Source organism: Patagioenas fasciata, chromosome 6, assembly GCF_037038585.1.
Source record: "Patagioenas fasciata isolate bPatFas1 chromosome 6, bPatFas1.hap1, whole genome shotgun sequence".
Classification (NCBI taxonomy): Eukaryota; Metazoa; Chordata; class Aves; order Columbiformes; family Columbidae; genus Patagioenas; species Patagioenas fasciata.
In genome coordinates, this window is record NC_092525.1 from 29,956,644 (window position 1) to 29,980,371 (window position 23,728).

The window sequence follows — 23,728 nt, forward strand, 5'->3', positions numbered from 1 at the left end:
AATATTGTTATGTAGGGTGACTTATTTTCTATTGTTCCTAATGAACTTTATGGTGTGAACCAGGCAAAAGGACCTGCCTGGAGGTTACAGAGGGAAGCCGTAGTGGAACAAGGACATGGTCACTACCTGTCAGAGCTTGGGCTGATGCCCGTAGGATAATCATTCTTGTCTTGCTCCTTCTTGTGACAGTTATGTACACTGCATTTTTATCTGAGGACTGTGAAAATTATTTTTATATATGTTCTTTACAATATTAGAGAGCTGGTACTTCCCATTTTCAGTCTTCAAGTGATATTGTTCTTTTCCTTATACTTTACATGCTGTAATTATATGTCAAAAGGTTTCCTCAGCCATAGGGATGGTCTCTGCTTTTAAGAGCTGTTAAAATATCTGTGAGTTAAGAATTTTAACATACATTATTGTTTAGGAAATCTGTACAGCGATCTAAAGAGATATGACCCTGTTAAAACAGGGTGAAAGATACTTCTAATATTCTCACTTTTTTCATTGTAAATTATATTTCTATATCTGAACATGTGTAGCTCTGTCCAAAAATTTATGTTGTCAGAGCTTTCAGATTCTCAGTTGCAGTCCTTCACTATCAGTTTTGGAATATTCCAAAAACTTTTTGCCCCGAGACTTAGCCAAGAAGTACACAAGTAATTATGTTATTTTAAATGTCAATTCTTGACTGGTTGCAACTCGCATATGCAGTGCAAGGGGTAATGGTGGTCGCTGCGCCAGAGGGAGTACAGAAATTGTTCCTTCCTGGAATACGCAGACATGCAAATTATAGTAAAGGGCAACAGGGACATCACCCTCCCTTTTCTCCGCTCTGTACAGCTTCTTATTGCCAGTGATGCCAGAGAGAAAAAGGGGATGGAATTGCACTGGGAAACAGAATCTCTCCTGGGACTTACTGAGATTGAAAAAGATTTTCCTTCCGTTATTTGAAACATCAATAGGCTGATTATTGAGATGAGCAGTGCTTGTGCTGAAGGCTGGAAGAAGGAGAACAGCTTTAGCTGAGCTGCCAGTAGAAAAAAGTACAGAACCTGTATTTATTGCCAAATTCCAGAAGGGTTCTATCAAAGTCACAGGAACATAGGGATGAATGCGTGTTGTACTCAGTGACATATCCCACTCTGATTACTTCTGAGGACAGAGCACTAGGCCTAGTGTAGCAAAAGTTTTTTCTTTGGCTGAGTTCTGCATCGTTCTGACCCTTGCACCTACATACCCACTCTGAAGCTGGTTTTGTTCAGCTAAGAACTTGAACACTGCTCCCTGCTATTCTTGGAGCAGAGATTTTTCTTCATCCAGGTCACCATCAAAGACAGGAGATGTAACAAGGAAAAATTGTTGCCAGCAGCAAGGACCTAGATGCAGCTGATGAAGACAGGTTGCTGGGAGTGAGGATCTCCTTTCCTATGAATGAATGAGCAGCTCTTCCGTTTGCTGACCCCAGCTTCCCTGCAGCCAAGAAGAACAACCTGTATTCATAGATCAGCAGATTCCAAGACTGTTCAGAGCTGGAGAGCTGAGCTTACTGGCATACTTTGTGTTCTTGCAAGAGGTATACACCTCTGTATATCACAGGTGTTTCCCTTGTATTGGATTCTGTTTTTTCCTAGAGTTTGGAAATCTGCAATAGTTTTACTGAAATGAATTGGACTGGGCAAAAAAATCCCCAAACTAGTTAACAGAATCTGACTGTATTCAGATTGCCTAGTCCTTGATGTTTCAGTATTCTAGAGGAAACAAGGGAGTTACTGTGACTCATAGTGAAAGTCTTAGTGTTTCAGTTCTCACCTTTATGAATCACGTTAAAATTGTTTCTTTGTTTCTTTCTTTTCCTGAGAGCTGTTAGGGGTCACTGGGCTGAATTCTCCTTATCATTGTCATAATTTTAATGAACTTGAATTCAAGGTTGAGTTACATTTCAAATGTGTACCGATCATGTGTTACTTCAGTATGCTAAAAATTTGCTTGCATTAGCAAGAGGATAATTGTTAGTTCAGCTTTGGAAATTTGTGTTTCATCTGAAAATTCCACTAGGATCTGAAGCCAGTCTAAACTGACAGATGATGGCTGTTTCTGTGACAAACTGAATTTTGCTTTTTATGCACTTGCCACCACAGTAATTTGTTTTTTGTGCCACATTGTTTACAAGAAGCACTTCCCCCTTCTGTGTGTCACAATTTAGCCCAAAGTCATCTATGTAGATCTACAACTAACTATGTAAGGTCATTAATAGCATTCTTCCTGTTGACAACTGTGCTTGAGAGACATCATCCAGAGGTGTTTTTGAAAGCCAGTGCTGTGTGTAGAACTGTTCAGACCTATTGTGATATATGAAAACGCTTATAATTTCCTATTGGGTCAAAGGTTTGTAAAAAACCTATGCAATTAATCGGGTTTGATGAGATTATTTATTGTATTTGTGTAGTATGGAGACTTCAGTTTGCTGGTCTTCATTCCTGTTGATGTGCCTGTCAATGAGCTTTACTACTTTCATATAGAAGAGTGGAAGAGCCTTGCCTTTAAGGCTCACAGTGAATCAAAGTTGGAATACAGTGGTCAATGTTTGGCCCTAATGCTCTACTCTTTTTGACCATACCTGTGCTACCTGCCATAAAGCTTCAGTATCACAGGTTTTGATAGATATACGCTTAAGGCATGGCTTTGGCTGTTGAGTCTCCTTACCGTGATTGTCATGAGTAAACTAAAGGTCATCTCAGAGGGGATATTTTACATTCAAGATCTATATTTTTCTTTTTTTAGCTTTTTTTTCTTTTCTTCCCAGCTGTAATGTGAATGATCTATAGAAATGCGAACTTTATTCATTTTGGTGTAATGAGTGTGAAACAGGCCATGCTTAATGTTAAAATATTAGTGGTGACACTTTGTTCAGGCATGAGAAACAAAGCTAAAGCCAGACTTGATAAACTTAGCTGACAAAATATGAAACAAACCCTGTTAAGTACCTCCTGGCAAACTAATCCTTTGATGTTAGCAGTTCTGTTGTGATATTTTTATTTTTTACTTTTTTTTTTTTTTTTCTTCTTTTCCCATGCCTCCTTCTCCCTCAGCCCCAGACTTGGTCCAGAATTGAGAGCTCAACCCTGTGAAGTGCTGAGTGTCAGTGAAAGCCAAGTGGGAACTGAAATGTTCAGCATTTTCCAGGATTAGGTCTTTACTTTGGTCCACATCTTGTGCATTATGTGATCTGTTGTTCTTGAACTAATAGATTTATTTCTCTTTGCCCTTATCCTGAAAACTAGGTTATGTTATATTGATTACAAGTCCTGGTTAGAGAAATTTATTTTCTTTTAATGCAAATAAAGTAAAGCAAGGCATATTTCTCCCGTAAGAAGATTAACATACAGAACATGGTTCACTTATGTTGTCTTCTGTGCTGGTTTGGTCTTTTTTTCCTTAAAATGAGATAGCTTTCTCTGTAATATTAGTACATTTTACTTGCTGTAATCTGATGCACCATTTCTCTCCCCTTTTTTCTGCTTCCCTAAGATTATCGTTGGAGAAACTGCAGTGTTTTGTCTACAGTTAGCTACAAAGGATTTTGAAAACCAAGAAAAAACAATATTAACTGGAGACTGTTGTTATATAAATCCACTGGTGCGCAGGACCATCAGATTCCTTGGTATGAGCAAAATTAATGCTTTCATTTTCTAAATGGTGGGAGTGATGCATTATGTTTTAATTTTGACCTGGGAAAAGTATTCAGATAACCACACAACAGTTCATGTGCAGTCCTAACTCAGGTACAGTGAGTTCTTTCCTTTTGTGTAGCAAATGAAGCTTCTTGGAAGTCTGGGTGAAAAAAAAGTGTTGTAGAAACAGCAGTAAAAATAGAAAAAAAAAAAAAAATGAGACCACAAGGAGGACAAACAACTAGCAGGCGTGGAGAAGGGAGATACCCTTGTGCCATGCCTATAGTTGATAGTTTTCTTTTGGCTATGCACACACATAGCAGCCAAAGTTGAGGACTTTAGGATATAAATGTGTGTTTGAAGCCAAGCCCAGTTTAGGTACTTTCTTAGCTCAGAGACTGCATTATAGTTTCTATCAGAAAACTGTACAAGAGCCGTGCTCCACTGAAGTCAGCTGTAAGTCACCCATGGACCTTAGCAGGTATGAGATGTCATCCTTTCTATGTCATTGTAAGTGTGTTTGGAGGGAGAAGCACCACCATTCAAAATGTCTATTGTGTATTCCCAGATGCTGCTTTTTAATTCATGCAGGGAAACCGTAGCATGGCTCACTTCTGCTTACTTGTATCTAAGAGAAACAGCTGGAGGAACGATGCCTTGGGGCAGCTAATCCTCCTGCGTGCCCCAGTTGCAGTGGGAGGGATGGGATGAGCAGCTGTGTCTGTATTTGCAGTGCTTGTGTAACAGCCATGCCTGCCTTCTGAGAGCACGGTTGCTCGGTGTCACACTGACTGCTAAAACTCAGTGAAAATGAGACTGTCTTGCATAGATCCAGAGGAGATGGCAAGTGACGATGAGGAGCTCCTCCTGCTCCAGTTACTCTCTGTGTAATCAGTTCCTGGGTTTCTTTCCCACCTGGTGGGACCTTCTTGCTCACAGAAGCAAAAATTTAAAAAATTGGGAGAGAAGGAAGGGATGAACAGTGACCTCCATGCTGTTCTACCAGATGAGGTGTCACTACCCGTTCTGCTCACACAAAGTGGTGTGGCCAGCGATGCTGGGGCAGTGCACACCCTCGGGGCTTGCTGTAAAGGCCCTTCTGCGCAGCCACTCAACCAGGCACAATCTACTGCTCACCAGTGTCTGGCAGCTCAGGGTGAATTAACATTAGTGTGACATGGCTGACCAGCCAGGATCCCAGAAATCATCCTCTGTCCTCCAGCTTTGCTGGAGAAAAAACCCTAACCTTTAGAAACACGTGTTTCTGTGACACCCTGTCTGCTGTAGCGTACATCCATTAAAATCCTCATGGTGCCCCATTACTGCTAGAACTGATGCTATATTCACAGTGAATAGAAGTATGGGAAAGGTAAGGTGATTTGCCTGTGGAAATACAAGAGGAAATCTCTAGCTCAGGTGGAATTTGGACACACACCTGCTGGCTTTGCCTCCCAGGCAGGGTGCTGTGTTTGCATTTCCTTCCATAGCTCATTTTCTGCTTCTGAAAGGATAGAAAGGGACCTTAGAATTGCAAAATTCTGTTTTCTTTTAAGTAATCAGATAGATGCATTTCCGTTCGAATGAACAAGTACCTGTGCTTAATGCTTTGCTGATATGTCTGATTAAAATAAAAACAAAACCAAACAACTCTTTAGTATAAGCAGCTCCTCAAATATATAGATTTTAACTCACTGTGGTGATATTATGATTAATATGCCATGCATAGAGATGTACACAGTAGAAGGTAGATGAAGATAACTCGTGCATGGCAATATTGAATTATTCAGTACTTCAGCTTCTTTACAGCTGCAAGGGAAAAGAAAATGTTTGTCCAGTACGTGTTACTATTTTTCAAGTTACTTCTCCATCCTGGCCTGACTTCCTTGGCTCTCAAACAGATTTACAGGCTGGAAAATTTGCCTCTCTCACTTCTGTTTAGTGAACATGGGCGAAAGTTACATACCAGTCTAGCTAGCGAACCCAAGCAGTGCTGACTCGTGGCTGGAAGGCCTGGGAAAGTGGGCTGCTTGCACAAGAGGTGAGCATGTTTCTCCGAAGGATGGAGGAAGACTGTGTGTGTGGGTACATTGCAGTGTTGCTGCTGCAGTTGTGTAGGAAAGTATCATCCCCTACATGGACCAGGATCTTTAGGGTACAATACACGAGGGTTTTTCAGGTTCTTAAATGGAAAGAGCTGGTATATTACTATGATAAATACTATGATATGTTGCCCTGGACTGAAATTGTCAGGAAATTTAACTCTTTGTTTCCCTCTTTAGGAATTTACGCATTTGGACTGTTTGCAACGGACATCTTTGTAAATGCTGGACAAGTAGTAACAGGGAATCTTGCACCACATTTTCTTGCACTTTGTAAACCCAACTACACAGCACTTGGATGTAAACAGTATACACAGTTCATCAGTAGCGTACATGCCTGTACTGGAAATCCAGACCTTATCATGAAAGCCAGAAAGACATTCCCATCCAAAGAAGCAGCACTAAGCGTATATGCAGCTATGTATCTGGCTGTAAGTATATTGTACTATCTAATGTCACTATATTTTTGAGAGCAAACAGCTCACAGTGTGAGGGGAGGAGGGAGGAATGGGGAGAAAATAAGACAACTCTTGGCTGATTTTATATGTGTAAATGTTCTATGAGGCTTTTGAGAATTTGATTCGTTGGACTTAATTCTGACAGTTACAGATGTAGTGGTTCTCTGAGCCTTGAAAGCTAAGGCAACCCTGAGAGAGGGCAAGTTGTCCAAAAAGGGTTATAGATTTAGGATAATCAAGCTCTGGGTTTACTTTTTCCCCATTTCCAGGCAATTTGAGAGGAGGCTTTGTTGAGTGGTAAAGAGAAAGGGCAGGGATTGCCTGTGACTGGTAGTGGTTCCTTTTCATGTTTTAACCCAGTACACATAAACAGAATTGCACAGAGCTGTATTTGGTGGTGTGAAGCGGAAGAGTGTGCATATGTAAGTATCTGATCTGTGCAGGTTTCCTGAGATCTGTGCATGCCTTTAGGTACTGGAGTTGGTGTTTAGAGGTACCTCAGTGCTCATGCAAAGCCCGTTTGGCTCTTATTCTGCAATGAAGTGGGCTACAAGATTATCCAGTCCTCCTTCCCTCTCTCCTCTCTGGTAGGAGGGCTGGGGTAAAAACTGGTATTTACTGCCTGTCAGCAGAGCTGTTCTAGAGGCTACTGAGAAGTGTGGGGAGGCAGGGGAGAGGCAGAATGACTCATGAATCTCACTCAAGTAATTCTGCTTAGTACTCCATGGCTTAGTTTGGAGTGTGCATCATTCTGGTCTTAAGCAGAAGTACATCTTGTGCTTAGCAAAGTTGTCCCTGGCATGTGCCTGTGGGAGTCTCTTACCCAAGCTGCACTGGTGGTCACAGTCCTTTGCTGCCCTTTGGCTGGGCCCAGGGCTCATTGTGTTGGTGGGGAACCCACCAAGTGTGTGTGCGCCTCTGTGGTCATTGCTGGAGTCATCCCTTGAATCCCCTCAGTATTTGAACAGTCGCCTGCCTATACATGTGTGTGTGTGCATGCGCATATATACATATGTATATATATGTGATTGTGTGTTGCTTTTAAGCATATATTTAATAAGCTTACTTCTAGTTCCTGATTAATCTGGAAACTGATACTTGCCAACATGGCAAAGATCCCAACCCCATCCACAGACAGTGTGCCAACTCTGCTTCTGAGTATGGCTTTAGAAGTAGTTGCTTAAAATCTGCAGCACTGACAGTAACATTTACCAAAAATTCCTTGTGAGTGATGTCTGTTTAAGAGATGTGGATCATCAGTTAGTACAAGAAAGTGTTATCTGCAAATAGGAGATGAGCAATAAAATTCTATTCTAACTTGAGGCAAGTGTAAGACTCCTAATAGTATTGTCTTTATTTGGGGAGATATCTAAGGCTTTGCTTCACTGAAACATACCTCTAAATTTGGCACAAGCTATTTTAGAAAATATTCAGCATTCTTCATTTTAATTGCTCCTATTTTTCTCATCCATCTGTAAAGTTGGATTTCCACTGTTGCTATGAGTCACAGTAACTAAAGGAAACCAACTGTTCAGCTACTGCAAAGCAGGAAGGAAAATAATATTAATAGATTTTAAAAAACAAATGTAGACATTAGTAAGGTGTAATACCTAGTTTCAATGGCTTTTTATATAAGCAAGAGTATTTTATGCAAACTTTGTCGTGTCTGTGGTCAATATGCAGTTAGCAACATCAAAAATTAAAACCGCTGTGATCTATTTCATGAGTTCATAATCTTTCAGTAACTTCGAAAATAAATATATCCTATGTCATTACTATATCACTGCATGATGCATGACACTGTCATCAATTAACTATAGCACTATGAACCATTCTTAGAATTTCTGAATTCCTATAGGCTGCCTAATAAAATTATTTGCTAAGATGTATCAACTGAGTTGTAGAGTCTGCAAATTTTTGTCCTTGATGCAATATTGGGGGATTATTATTTATTTATTGTTTTTTAATCCTGTTGCATGGTTGCAACTAAAAATACTGTTTACACACCAGGGAAAGAAATTCTATGTTCCAATATTTGGGGTCTCATCCTGATACTGTCATGATGTTTATCAGGATAGTTTGCCTTGAACAACAACTTTCTCATCGTTATTCATTGGAGTAGAAGATTTAAACAGAGCCTACTCTTTGTATAAGCTGTGGTACAACAGTTATTGAAAGTATGGACATAAAGGCTTCCATGGATTACTCAGCTAGTATTTCCTGAGCATATAATCTCTGATACAGAATGTGCTTTCTTTTTGGTTAACAGAAATTTTTGGGAGGGGGGCAGATTGCTACAGAAGCCTCCCTGAACATTTCAGCCAGCTGTGCAAAAAACCACAAGCTTAAAGACATAAGCAGACAGCAAGCTGATCCAGAGTCCTTGCTCTCTGAGCGGGCAACAAAAACAATGTCAGAATTGGGTGATTTCACCCATCAATCCACTTAAAGCTTATGCTTTATCTGATAATTCCCCTATCTTGTTCCATTTAAGTGGAACCATGTCCTTATCACCTAGCAGCTGTGCATATTGTCTTGTTAACAATAGCTTCTTTTTTCATCTAAGTTCTTGAGTCTTCCTTTTTCCCCTCCCCTCCCCTCTTTTGAGAGTGGGTGGCTGCTATGGTAACTCTGAATTCCCCTCCTGCTGGAAGTACAGTCTTTTTCAAACGGTTGTATTGCTAATATTTAGACCTCTCTGTAATGTTTACCTCCATTACTTTCCCTCAGTACCTATCAAGAAAGACTTAACAATGGAAATGTTGAATGGCAGCACTATGGTTAGTCTCTACCCTGCTCCAAACCCAGGCACTTTCAAGGATGCATTACCTGTCTTCTTTAGACTTGTAGGTTTGTTTTATTAGTGTACCAGAGTCTTCAAAATGAACTACTGTAAATCTGTTCCAGAATCTCTAACCAAGTTGGCTGCTACCTGGATTTCTCCTTAGATGTCTACTCAACTTGTCTTAGATCTTTTGTTTGCTTGCTTTTTCTTGAATTACATTAATAAGTTGACTGCGTCAGCTTTCACTTCTTTTCAGTATTGGAATTCACCCTTTCTCAGCTGAAATACTACCTGCTAACATAGGTATTAAGGCAAACACTGCAAGTTTATTAAGTTAAATGTAATTGTATAAGCCACATTTTCATATGCATATAATGACACAGCTTGGACAATTAGAGATATATTTTGAAGCTGCGAAGTATGCAGATACTTGTTTTTTTTCCACAACTGAGACACAGAAAGGAAAAGTCATGGGTCTTTTTTTGGTAGTGATATATGAGGATTTAGTCAGTCTATTACCATGGATTTAAATAAAAGACTTGTGATTAACAGTTGTCCTTTGGTGCTGCAGATCTAGGTCATTGCTAGTTGTAGTTCAAGACAAATTTCAATTAGTTCTGTAAATGTTTACTTTTTATTGTGTTATTGCATTTGACAAGAACAGTTGGCAGCCAACCCATCTGTAGGGTAGTGTTTGAACTTAGTGTTACCACATACATTTCAGACTTGCTTTGGATTTGTAATGACAAAGGAGCAGGTTTAATGTCTTGATAACTGACATATCCCTTAGGTCTGTAGGTTGCTTTTGCTGCTTTGTGCTGTGAACCCTGGACCTCAGCTACAGCCTCAGGCAGGGCTGGCAGGTAAAGCTGACAAATAATTTTCTCCTCTCTGCAGAGCTTTTTTTGGGCTCCTGATCATCTTTACTGCAAGGCTTTTGCTCTTGGGCTTCTACTGTATCTTGTTTGCTGTTGCTCTGTTTATGAGTCACTGGGAAAAGACAGCAAGGCAGTCTGGGTCACAGTGCTGGTAACATGGGGACATTCTGCTTAGTGTCACTCTTTGATCCTGTCTTTAGGTGTTGGCCTGGTGTCATTTCACCTCTCCTTCACCTTTAAGTGACTGTCCATTTTTTGTTAGGAAATTAAAGAATTAAAGGATTTTTTTTGGCTGCTTTTCAGCGGCAGTATTAGGAAAGTGGAATTTCTTTTCAGTATCTGGTGAAACAAATAAAAGAATCCCTTGATTCTAATTTTACAACATATATTATGGGCTTTATACATGGGGTGTTTTGGTTACTTTCAGGCTGAATAGTAAAAGAACATTACAATTCGGTCCAGGGATTTATCTAAAGACCTCTAGATATTTCTTGTCAGTCAGTTCTTCATTACAATATAATTGCTCAAGATAATGACCTCTGCAGACTGAATCAGCTTTAATTAATATTTGGGTGCATCTAACAGTCCTGGTACACTGAAAGATACCTCTTTCCTTCTGCAGTTGTTTAGAGCTAGAGCTGTGGGGATCATATAGTGGAAAACATCCAGCATTTCTAGAGCTTTCTCTTCATTTTTGCCAACCCAGACCCCTGACTTTCAAAGCCAATTTTTGTCTAGGGTCATCAGTAACTACTGCAAAACTTATGGAGAAAGCAGGAGGAGGCTTCAAAAGCACTAAAAAAAAATCTTCAGTGGGCAGTTGCAGAAAGGCCCAGATGATTTGGGAATATGACTGTGGTTTGATGTGGAAATGGTTTGCCCCAATAATTATTAATCAAGAAATCTGAAGATTGTCAAACAGTATTCTAACATTGAATCTGGATATAGATTACCATCCACTATAGCCCACTACTTTTTCAGCTTTTTGATCTCCAAGTATCTCTTTTCTTGTAGATATGATGAATATTGAAAGTTGTGCATTCCTCAGGTAGAACATCCGTAACATTATTTATATTACTTTAATAGTTCAAGGCTCTTTCCTTAATGATAGCGCAGTATAAAAGCAAAACAAAGCATGAGATACTTCATATTTGGCGCACTGCCTGGGATAGGTGCCCATACAGTGATTCCTCTTTCTGCTTGTCACTTGATGAGTCATTATTCTCTGCCCACTAACGGACTGGTCTGTCTCTTTGTCAGTCCCTCAGACCATCTGCTTCAGGGAGGACTGAAACAGCAAGTACAGAGAGGATCTTCCTCCCTGCATCCCTGGGCCCCAGGCTGATGAAATCAGCTGGGAAAATTAACCTCCCTCCCAGCTGGTGCACCCAGACTGATGACTAGCTCCACTCTAACTAAAATGGGACTCTGGGACCTGTTACATGTGTGTTTGTGTGCATGGAAGTTGGTGTGAATGAGCCTAGAGACAGCTGAAAGAAGATGACTAGGAAGAGTTTGCAGCACAGCCCACGAGGCCACTTTGTCCTGCAACTGACATACAATTGCTGTTCTTCTCTTACATGTTTTGGAATATTTTTTTTTTTCACTAGAGTTAGGACATATTTCACATGAGTCAGATTTGCAACAAGACACTTTTGAAAGCTTTCCCAGTATAAGTTAAGTGCCAACACTATGATTGTTCCTTATATTACGATCTGAAACAGTCATGTCAGGAATCTCACAGGTTGCTTTGTCTTTGGTGGCGATTCCAACTCTTTCAAATACATATTTTCAAAACAACTTCAATTAAAGTTTTTTCTTTCAATTTATGAGGTTCTCTGACGACTTCACTTCTAGCATCTTGAAGACTGAAGGTGAAATGCTTGCATTTTCCTGCAAATTTAGTGATTGTTATACAGAACGGTCAGATAACATTGACTTCCTTATATGACTCTGACAGTGTCTATTTGCTGGTACCTTCTTTCTATCTTTTCATACTAAAATCTTATTTCAGGGAAAAGGAAAAGCAATAACAGCAGTTCTTCAAGAGACAATTCACCGCTGATCTGATGTTGCAGGAGAATGTACAGCCTGCAAAACTAATGCCAATTACTGTATCAATCCTTGACCTTATGTACAAAATCCAACTGCTGTTGGTTTTGTTGTTGACTAAGTTAAAAGATTTTTTTAATTAGATTCCTTTTCTCCAAACGTCTGTTCTTGAAAGGAACTGAGATGGGCTTGTTCAGTAAACATTTTTAACCATGTAAGAATGTATATTGTCATTCATTCTCACTAATGTTTTAAATCACTGAGCTATTTTCCTTTGTTGATACTGCATTTAATATTTATGAAAAGTAAGAGAAGAAAAATCCTGTCATCTTTTTAAGAGGTTTATTCTTTGTTGATTACTGACTGTTCTGGTTTATAGCTTTTCTTCCAGAATCAAGAAGAAAACTACTGCTTAATCATATTTCATGCTTAATGCGAATCAGGTCTTTGACTGAGTTGGCTGTGTTAATATATCGTACTAGAGCTACAAGAGGTCAAGTTTAAAAATGGACATCTATGAATCCTGCCTTGAAAGAGTCTACCTTTGCCATGTAGAGTTTTGCAAATATACAGAGTTTTTGCTACAGTGTTTCAGTTTATCGTGTTTCTATTGTTTCTTTAATGTATGTTTTAGTCTATTCTTAACATCAGTGATGTTTGTTTGTTAAAGAAAAGACAGAAATGGTGCCTATGCTGGCAAAACCCACATGTTATTGTAAATAATGTGATGACCAGGCATGATCATCTTGACTGCACATGTAGGAAGGGACTCAGCAAATGGAGGTCATTATTATTCCATGAGGCACAGCATGAATCTGCAGTTGGTTCATCCTACTAAGTGCTTTGTCTGAGTAGGGATTTGAAGGACATGCTTGATTGTGGAAAGATTACAAAAATACTCTGGAGAGCACTTTTCAGTTTAGCTTTATATTAAAAATGTTGAAGTTTGACTGAAGTACTGCAGAATCAAGTGTTGATATTATAAAGTGTTTTAACTTCATAAAAATGGACATAATCATTTTGGTGATTACCAGGTGGTGTAGGTAACTGAAATATATCAAGACATGCCTTAAGGAAACTACACTCTTTTTTAGTTAACTTTTCCTTCTTGATAGTAATTTTGATTTAATATGCCACAAAGCAGAATTAAATGCAAGATAGCTTCCTGCCAACTTCCCTGTTTCAACTTCACCCAAGCTTTGCTTAAAATTTGATGACCTTGCTGCGTATTCAAAATACTGGAATATTTTCCCCAGCACCGGACATTCTCACATGTGTGAATGTGGATAAAGGTGGTGTATCCTGTAGTATGGTGAAACTCACTAAAATGGAGGGTTGCCGAGTAACTCAGTATGCACTACTCTTTCTGTAGCCTAAGAAAACCAGTGGGGCTAAAAAGCTGGAAATTAAAGTTCCAGTTGTTTTATCAGCGTTCCATGTGGTAAGAGTAACTCACTGAAGAGAGCCCTCAAAAATATAATGAGCTAAACTAAAAGGATAGTCAGCAAAGGGAGAAACGCTGCTTCTTAAATGGTCTAGGAAGAAGAGAGGAGAAATATGATTTGGAGATACACCCCCAATTTTTTTTTTTTTTTTTTAAACCTTTGCTCTGTCTGGATTAATTAAAAGTTTGCTGCTAGTTTACTGTTCATCACATAAGGTACACTGAAGATGTATGTGTTGCAGTATTTTTAAACTTAAGCTTTGATTTGTCCTCTAGGCTGTGGATCTTTCTCTAGTGTTTTGAACAAAATTACTGGCAGATGTTGCTCTTTTCAGACAAGCTCTGACCACTACTTCCTTCACTTATCATAACTTCCTAAACTTCTTCCTGAGTGGATTATTGCAGCACTTCATAACTGATTGCACAGTAAATTCAGCTGAAGTTTCAGACAGTACAAAAAACCACAAAGGACCACCCAGTTGTTGGCCAAAAAGGTAGTGGTTCTTTGATGCATATTCATCCGTTTCCCTTTGCAGTTCAAAGTGATGGCGTTATGCACTTGGAAGTCTCTAGTGAAAGTCTATAGAAAATATCTGCATTCTTCAACCTAAAAACTTCAACTCTTAGTCTAAATGTGAAGGGTTTAGGGATTTCAGTGGTTTAATTGCAGAAATATCTTCTGCAGAAAGTAAATAGTTTTTCCTCAAAAATCTTGTTAGTTGAAGTATAATTTTTCAGGGGGGGAGCTTTCAACAAAATGGAAATTGAAAGCTTTGGTATTTGTTTCTTCCATTGACCCATCAGAATTCGGAAAGTGCTGGCTTAAACCTAGTAGTCAGTAATGCACCCTTAGGGCAGAAGAGCTGCTCTGTCATCAGGCAGTGCTTTTAATTCAGTCCTATTGCACAGGGAGAGTCAGCCTGCAAGCAGGGCAGATTGATTTGCTGGAGTTTGATGCATAAAAGGTTCTGCATTTAGATTGGTTTGTGTGCTGGGAGTGCCTGGTACTGAACATCCTCAGTCACCGTCTGTGAAGTACAGGGGTGCATTGGTTCAGCACTGGTTGAAACTATCACACATGGTTTATAAAAGTAGATTCTGGCATTTAGTTCAATTTTCACTGCTTTTTGACAAGTCTCTAGTTAGTCACATGGAGGAGTTGTGTATGGGGAGGAAAGACATTTGCTAATAAAAACAAGGCCTTGATGTATCCCCTCTCAGGGGAAAGATCTTTCTCTATTATTGTCAACACTGCACAGTGAAAATTTGTTCAGTCTCTGTACCTCTATGCAGGAATAAACACATAGATTGGGAGTAATGGAATAGGATTGTGTAATGCGCCTGTTCTTTTGGGGGCTTTCCAGGTTCACATAAAATGTAATTTTGTTGTATGGTCTAATTCTTTTTCTGTATCCCAAGGAAAAGGGTGTGGTAACTTTATCTAGTGCTCTTTCATGTTTCTTTACACGTCCCCTGCCCCCCCGCCAAAAAAAAAGGACAAATACACATAGTCTAGTCAAGCAAAATGTAGAGATTTTATTCACCAATTAGTGGGAGATATCCATCAGTCTTATGCTTTCTTCCTTTCTGATTTTCAGATGTATATCACCAACACAGTAAAAGCCAGAGGAACAAGGCTTGCAAAACCTGTTCTGTGTTTGGGCTTAATGTGCTTGGCTTTCCTTACTGGAATCAACAGAGTAGCAGAGTATCGAAATCACTGGTCAGATGTAATAGCAGGATTTGTAATTGGAATATCTATAGCAGTATTTTTGGTAAGTGTGTATCTATGTTATTAATACTTCTGTTTGAAAAATCAGTGTATAACTTTGTATCTCTTAAAAAAATATTGTCAGCCTTGACTTTTCAGACAACTAAATGACAAAAGAGGTGTTTTTAATTTTTGTTTCTAATTAAGTATCAGTTTTCTTAGTTATATTTACATACACTTGGAAACGTGAAGTCTAGAAAGGACTGATCAAATGATCTCTTTTGGCTTCCTTATCAACCAGATTGTAGCACTTGAACCAATAATTTTTGCATCAAGCTCTCCTCTAAGCAACTCTATATCTTTCAGAATAACACCTAGTTATGATTTTGAGAATGAAGTATTAAGTTCAGTATAGTAATACCTACACCGATCAAAGAATAAGTAGCATTTCTTTTTTGGCTTTAAAGTAACCTTATTGAATTTATTTCATTCTCATTCAGCTTTGCATTGAAATGTTATGTTATTCTGCATCAAAAAACCCTTGTTTAGCCTTTTTCTTTCTGGAATTGTGTTCCAAAACCAGATCGTTAGTCACAGCTCACAATGACTAGTATCTGTGTCATAAAGCTGCCACTAATCTATTAGTTACCTTCACTGGTAACTTCAGTGCAAGACTATGGCATAGAATAGTCACTGCTGTTTACTGCCTGCAAGTTTGTCTGCATGGCAGCTTGTAATAGTGCTAAAAACACCTTTTGAATTTATTCCCCCATGAACACACTTTTGAGCTTGATTCTTGGATCTCAAGGTCTTGATCTCAAGATCTTGGATCTGAAGACTTGGTTTGGCTGAGAACTCTCACAGTAATGATTGAGGTGGGTGTTTTTACTCCTCTGAGAAATGTGAGTTGTAGCTTTCGGTCTTCTGTAAAATGTACCTGCTCGCACTTCCAAATATTCCCTTCCACACAAGGTGTCCAGGATTTATAAATTTGGTTGATTATTCTTTATTTTTTATTATAAATTTGGTTGATTATTTGTAGGAAGTTTTCCCATTCTGTTTGTGCCCCTAAAATTATAAAAGAAAACAGAATAGAAATCTGTCCCAGCATTTTTCTTATATATTGTGAGAAATATTGCATAAACTCCTTTTAGTAGCATTGCAACAGATTTCTTTGTGTTGTGAGGAAAATACAATGGGCAAACATTGCAGCTCGGCTGTATGTCTGAATTAGTAGAAACTCTAACTGGTATATATCATGTTGCTATATACTTGTGGGAGAATCACTGCTGCCCTGAGCAGTTTAGAATTCAAACTTGGGGATGATCCTTGCCTTCTTGTTCTCCCTTTCTTATTCTCTGTTTGAGAAAGTCTTGGCTGCTCAAAGTTTAGGTGGTACTGGCCTTTCATAGAAATTGAAGGTTATTACCATATTCTGCTGCATGTGTTCTGGACATCTATTCATGACACAGCTAATAACTGGTATTCTATTATTCAGCTTAGGTAATGGATTTGCTTTTAGATAGAGGGGTTTTTGATTCTCAGATGATGCATGTAACAATAAATTGGTTGAAAATCTTTTCTCTTGAAATATTAATTAAGGATTTTCTGTAAAACATGAACTTCACATTTCTGTGTTTCTACTGTGAACTGTGACTAAAGGTGGTGTCAGTTCTGCCTAATTATGTATGACAGGATCAAAGCTTGAAAAATGAGTTGTTCCTTAGGTATTCTGTTTATCTTCTAATCTCTTCTAGGTTGTCTGTGTGGTAAATAACTTCAGAGGACGTCAGCCAGAACATGAACATTCTCATGTGGATAATCTGGCCCAGATGCCCATGATCAGCATACCCCGAGTAGAAAGCCCTTTAGAAAAGGTAATGTCTGACTTTTTGAAAAAAACAATTAAATAAAATGTAGTTTTCCTGGAAGAATGATCCTAAACTATCTTGACAAGAGCGCCAAGGTAATCAGATTTAAAGTAAGGAAAGATGGCAGTGAAGGAAAAAGAAGGGAAGAATTCAGACACTCCTTGGGAGACTCTTCATGTCACCTCCAAGACCAGTCACTGCATATCAGTCCAGTTTGCCGCTGTAGCCACTGTTAAGTCCATGGAGTCAGGCTGCGTAGATCTGAGGCCCTCTTTCCTTGTGTTCCTCAATTAAGTTTGATTAACACTTTGGCTGAGAGTCCATGGAGCTTGAAGTGCTCAGAAAGAAAATCTAACCCCTGAGCCCAAGGGTTTCATCATTCACGTACAAGTGGCATTTATCCTGTTTCTTTGGGGTATGTCCTCAGGCTAGTGTAGAGCGTGGGGTCCAGTCCCTTGTGGATCAACTATGGAGCTTTTATCATCAGCTACATGCTGGCCTCAGGGCAGGGCATCCATTTGGAAATGCTGGGGATCTGACATCTGCACTAGTGGGGCAAAGAGCTTAATGAATGTTACGATAGTAGAGAGTAACAAGTAACATGGGACATACAGTAACTGCACAAAAGCCACCATCTCTTGCCAAAGCAAATGGGGTTTTGGGCTAGGACTTGCTAGTGATAATCTCCTGAATATGCCTGAGTAAATCTCCTGAATTTGCAGAGTAAGTATTGTGATGTATTTAAAATTTATTGTGGTTTCCTGTAATAAAAAGTTGCGTTTTTTGAAGATGAACCTATAGTATGTAAGTGTTAGATAAGATTATGTCTGAACAATTTTGGGAGCAAACAAACACTGAAATAGATAGCATAACGAAATGAAGAAAACATGTTAGGTGTTTTTACCAGGGGGAAGGTTTGAACTACTAATGCAAAGTATGAAAGCAATTCAACTTTTTTCTAATAACTTCATCTGTCATTATTTGTTAAGATTTCCTGTGTTATGCCCATGTTCGAAGATAGTGAACAACTCTATACTGGGAAGGGGACCAAAAGTATGTTTCTATGGCATTCTTTTAACTCCGAATTATAACTTATATTTTTTTATATTAAACATAAGAAATGTTTTTAACCACTTCCCAGTCTTTCTTAGTCACTTGGAAGAGGTAGGAGTTGTCCTTGTATAAGAATGGCTGCTAGCCCTAGGTTTGTTATGCCTTTCCCTGAAGGGAAAGAAGATTTCTTTTGAGAATGATCTAACACGCCTTTTTGAACCAAATATGTCTAAGCTACTTCTGCTGCTATGTTGCCATAAGGAGGTCAGAGTCTAATTTGCTTGAACAAGTGTTTAGATGATGAATGTGTATCTTCAAAATAATCCATTCAGTAAACTTTCTGTAAAATGTCAAAACAAAACAAGATGTCAGTTGGCCTAGGACATATCACATGAGTAAGAGCATGTCTTATTTATGTGCTAGGCTCTCCTGCAGTAGAAGCCATTTCGGTGGGTCAAAAGCCATCATAATAAATGCACAGTATCTAGCTGTTGAATTTTTTTTTTTTTTCGGGGAAAAAAGAGATCATGTTAACCTAGTGTTTCTACCTGATTTGACACCCTCTCACTCATGATGAACACTGTTCTTTTTCTCAGAATTGACTTAGGTTTGATTGAGATATTGTGGGGAAAACTTTGTGAGACTGTAGAAGGTGGTGGCAGGAATGTTTACTTTGCTTGAGTTCACATTTGTGAACTGCCAAGGTCTCTTATTATATGAAAGAACATATGTCGTCATGGAACTTCTCTCTGGATAATTATATTGAAGTCTGCCAGCAGAGTGGTACACCTGGTGATATCTCAGTGTGTGGGTTCATCTTTGTCTATGTTGCAAAGCCTTTCTTCTTTCCAGACCGAGAGGAAGAGATGGGAGTTTGCTATTTGTTGGGAAATGTTTTCTCCTGTTTCCACCCTCAGAAAGTTTAAATTTGAAGTAGTAAATAATTGATTAAAAAATTACTTACATGTGAGTGCTTCAGATGTTGAGTTTTTGTGGATTTTTTTTTTTTTTTAATGTTTAGTCTAAAGTTTTAGATAGAAGCTGGGCCCTGTTAAATAAAAGGCATGAAGAGTAATACTTATGTGGAACAAAGGTCTAAATTGAACCATTTCAATTAACTACCATCACTACAAGAATGAGTAACTTAGTTTTTTTCCTTTTAACTCCCTTCTTATTTTACATCCTTTGCTCTTCTCTGGAGAGAGAGAGAGTTGCTAAATAATTTGTGTGATAATTGCCTTTTGCCTGCTTTAGCCATGTGCAAGTTACTTTTCACTACATTTCAGTTAGGGCTGTTCTATATTCTGAAAGCACATATGTTTACATGTGGCTTATTTTAAATCTGTGCAAGCTCCTGTGCCAGTGTTAAAGTCAGCTTACTGTCAGAAATTAGCACCAAGAGTAGCACAAATCCTGACTGACTGAAGTTATAATGGGCTAAGACAGTGCAAGCATGAAACAATGCAACTCTGTTATTGGTATTTAAAAATAAGAACTATGTGTGTATCTGGGAGCGAGCAATTCAAAGATGCTGTCTTAAAGAATGACTTAATTAGAAATGCCTACCAGATGGGGCCTCAGACGTTGCAATTTTGTTATAAATTTACCTGGAAATGAATAAGCACATTGTGCATCACACAGACCTCCAAGCACCTTATTTTTGTGTTTCCCGATCTGCTGCTTGCTATTCCAGTGCTTTTTCCTGCTGGAGAACGAATGCTCTTGGCATGCTTTGCATGCTGTCCGTGCTGCCACTGTCTGAGATCTGGTGGAGGTCAAGAGCTACATTTGAAGTGCACTTAAATAGTAATATGTGTACTTGTAATATTCTGAATTGAGCTGCTGCTGGTTAACGATGGGGGTAGATCATTTTTGCATGACGCTTCTGTTTAATTGTGGTGCATGCAGATGATTAAGCTGTTCTGCATGGGTATCCACTTCTCCTGCACTCAAATGAGCCATATAGTTAGAGTGTCTCCTTGAAGAATCCTTGCCAGAGCTGGCTCAGCAATGCAGACTTATTGCTTTCACCTTAACTACATTCATCCTCAGAATTAATGAGAAGAATGAAAGCCAAGAAACCTCATCACTCATCCATCTGTTCCTTTTTCTCTCCTGTCTCTGACCTTCTTCATCTCTTACAAGACAATTCATGTTGCAGTTAGCTGGCTCTCTTCTTACCGCGGGCAAGGTTGGAGATTCCTGTTCTTTTGCAAGGGTTACTGGGAAATAGGAATATTCTCGTGGTACCTGGAAGAGTTTAAAGTTCACCTTCGTCCAGTGCAGTCACAAACTATTTTTTCCTCTTTCAGGGGAGGCTGATGTTACTTCATACTGAAGTCACCTAAAAATGGCCAGGGCTTACAGAGAGATTGTACACGTCCTGTAGTAGTTGCTGACTCTCCTAGCCTTTTTTAAAACATTACTATTCTAGCTTTAAAAAAAGCAAATGCTAAGGGAACGTGGAGCATTTTAGGACTAATTGAGGCAGTAGATAGAATGCTGAGGTTAGAGGTTTTGGAAGGAAGTGTTGGGTTTAGGAGAAGCACTATGGTTTGTCTCCTGTGAGATGATTACTGTGTCAGATCATCAGTACTTTCTGTAGCTGTTCAACATTATTTGCACAGTGGGTTCTCCACAGTGCTCTGTTTGACAGCTCAGCTGCATTTATCCCCGAAGCCTCTGCCTGTCGTTCCCGCTTAGTGCTACTTCTGTCAGCAATGCCCAAACCATGTCCCCAAACACAGCCACCATTCCTTGTTGCAACGAGGTTTCTTATACTCCACCCACAGGACTGACTCTCCAGTATGACTGTGAACTAGAAACAGGTAGTTTAGGGTATTTATGTTAGAGTGTCTCTCCTCTCTCTTAGGCATAGCCATTTCTAACTTTTAATGGTGATAAGCATTTAGAATTCGTCTCACAATATGTAACGCTCTTGTTGCCTACCATACCAATTGCTAGTGACTATCAGAGTTGATTGTCTCAAAAGTCTTGTTGGGTTTGACGCTGTAGTTCTTGGTTCTTTTGTGTGCATGTCAAAGGTAATGGTGGTGATAAAACATTTTAACAACAGTAAGTATAGATACTGCAATGGATCCTTGATAGTATTTTAAGACTGGGGAAGCTTACCCCTTCTGTTTTTAGTACATAATGTTTTTTCTATTTACTCTATCTTGATTATTCATGAGATATAGAATAGTTTCTTCACAGTGTCAGAAAAGGATGTTTCTAATACTAATTCTCAGTGTTACTGCTTTTTCCTTGGTCTTAAGTATTTTGGTAGTAAGAAGCCTTTCAGTGGTGTGTGCACCTGTGTACACCCAGCGTGGCCTGGGGAGTCCCTGGGCTCTCCAGGCAGACTGGTGGCCTGTCACTGAGCTCACAAACTGAGAGCAGAACACAGAGATGTTTTAGCTCATCGTACTATGGGCAAACAGGGGAGAGGCTTTGTATCTATTTCTGTTCCTTGAAGATGTTTTAGATCAGAAGTATCCAAGTACTGCTGTGCTTGATGTCCAAAGGTGTGCATAGGTTTCCATACAGACCATGTTTTAGTGCATGTATGTGTATCTCTGGGACAGCCTGACTAGAGTCCATGTGCTTATGTTAGCTTGCAGGGAGATTTTCAGATTTCTGTTGTCATAATCATTCTCTCTTGATAATACAGTATGTTAAAGGAAATACAATACAATGCTGTTTCATGCACAGAAACACATACCCAGGAGAGGCAGCTCATAAAAGACCATAAGCAATTTTGTTTGAATGTCAAGCATTTGAAATTGAATTCAGGTCCTACTTGTCTGCTTAAATCTACTTCTGGGGGATTGTACAAGAATTGTTTCTGTGTGAATGCAAACTGTGATCACCACATAAAACATTCAGATAAAATAATACTTAAACATAGGAAAAGGAACAATATATTCAGTGTGACTCCTCAAATATACATGTTGTAGGTGTTACAGAATCAAGGTATTAGTAACAATCAAGAAGATGCTTTACAACAAAGCTCCCTCAAAGCACGCATCACTAGGTTCTTCTCCTGGATATCAGGAATGGACTGTTTTGAACATCTTCATCGAAGGCAATAAGCGGATGTGCGCAAGAGCGCACACGAGTGTTTGTGTGTGGAACTGAAGCACGGGCAGATGCAGTGTGGCGGCAGCGTTCTGTGCAGGTCTTTCATGTTTTAGATGGGGAATTTCACTTGAACTCAGTCTTACCTCTAAAAATGTGATTTGGCCAGTAAAAGCATAAAATAGACTTTGCTGACCCGGCGACCCGTATTATAACATTAATGTATGATAAATTATCATTTGCCTGAACTACTACGGTAGTACTTTCTATTTCTTTTAACAAAAGAAACTCCACTGTGTGTAGTACTATAAACAATTTTTCAAATTCCTGTTCTAAAAAATTGACAAATCTTTTTTGGCATGATGACTTATTTTTGAATATTTCTAACTTTATTCATGAGAACGGAACAAAAAATGTCAGGCAAAAATATTTAATATATATAAAGAAAACTGCAAACCACAAAAAAAGTTGTCATAGATTTTTTTTTCAATGCTTTAACATTATAGAATCACTTATAAACAGCGATGAATTAAAATATTAACAGAAGAGATACAGGTATGGCTCATTTTCCCCCAGAAATCTGCACTCAAGGCTTAGCCTCTAGCTTTCGTTGTCCTGATAGTGGTGTGAGAGCATGACCGTGAAGCATGCTTTGTCCATGTGCTGCTGACACCAAGCTGATCCTGTCAGTTTAGAATGAATCGTACAAAAGTTGGCACGCCTGTCTGTGAAACTGCTGCCATTGAGCAGACCCTCAGCACATTCTAATTCTTTTGCGTACTATAGGGAAATTCATTTCCCATGGAGTTGGAGGAGCTGAGCTGCGGTGCATGGCTTTTTGCTTGTCTCCTGCATCTGTGTGAGTTTGTGCGCTGATAGTGCTTTGTATCTCACACTGAACTTTGTCACAGTAAATCTAAGCAGAAGCAAAAGAGCATGGTAAGAGAGATGAAATGCATTTATTCAAGAGGGATGCTGTTTGGTTGGTTGTTGTTTTGTTGTTTGGTGTGGTTTTTTTGGTTGTTTTGTTTTTTTGTGTGTGTGTGTGGTTTATTTTTTGGTGTGTTTGTTTGTTTGTTTGTTTTATTCTGTGTGTGTGTGTTGTTTTTTTTTTTCCTGTAAAGACTCTCAGCAAGACTTATTTCTAGTCAGAGACGATAACATATGAAAAAGCATGAATAACTCAGACAGTTGCATGAATCTGTATCAGTGATTCTTGCCATCAGCAAGTGATTAATTTTGACTTAGTTATGCATCACCCTGCTGAGTCTGTGAGAAAGGAATTGACAAGTCTTCACTAAGGTTCAAATCAATAGCTCCAATCAGTGGCTTAGTAGGTCTCTCTGAGAGTTTATTGAGGAAGCGGGATTTTCTTCTGTGTTATTATATGCCATGATCTGCATGTCCTTCCAAGGATGGTGACCTGCTCTTTTGGGAAGTATAGCTGGCAGGAGTGTGAACCACATTCTCCTTTCCTAAGTAATAGTTACCCAGCCCTGAATTAATGCCAAATGAAAGAGCATTTGGTTCTCTGCATCACAGACAAATGTGCGTCACTTAGAGAAAGAAATAGCATGTAACAGGACTTGAAAGAATTTATTAGAATAAGTAACGAGGAATTTTTTT

At 39.0% G+C, this 23,728-nt stretch overlaps 1 protein-coding gene across 10 annotated transcripts in view; it reads left to right on the forward strand.

Moving 5' to 3' along the window:
• PLPPR5 (phospholipid phosphatase related 5) overlaps nt 1-23,728 on the forward strand; it is an 87,264-nt gene that overhangs the window by 17,248 nt on the left and 46,288 nt on the right. For 6 of the 10 annotated variants that reach the window (XR_011739781.1, XM_071810389.1, XM_071810385.1 and 3 more), the window contains exons 2-5: nt 3,532-3,664; nt 5,954-6,204; nt 14,989-15,165; nt 16,859-16,978. Coding sequence is in view for 9 of the 10 variants with exons in the window: in XM_071810389.1 (XP_071666490.1) it covers nt 3,532-3,664; nt 5,954-6,204; nt 14,989-15,165; nt 16,859-16,978 (681 nt within the window). In the remaining variant the exon portion in view is untranslated. Of the gene's footprint in view, nt 1-3,531; nt 3,665-5,953; nt 6,205-14,988; nt 15,166-16,858; nt 16,979-17,961; nt 18,513-21,981; nt 23,114-23,728 lie in introns of those variants that run through there. The other 4 variants (XM_071810384.1, XM_071810383.1, XM_071810388.1 and 1 more) reach the window with 4 other exon arrangements.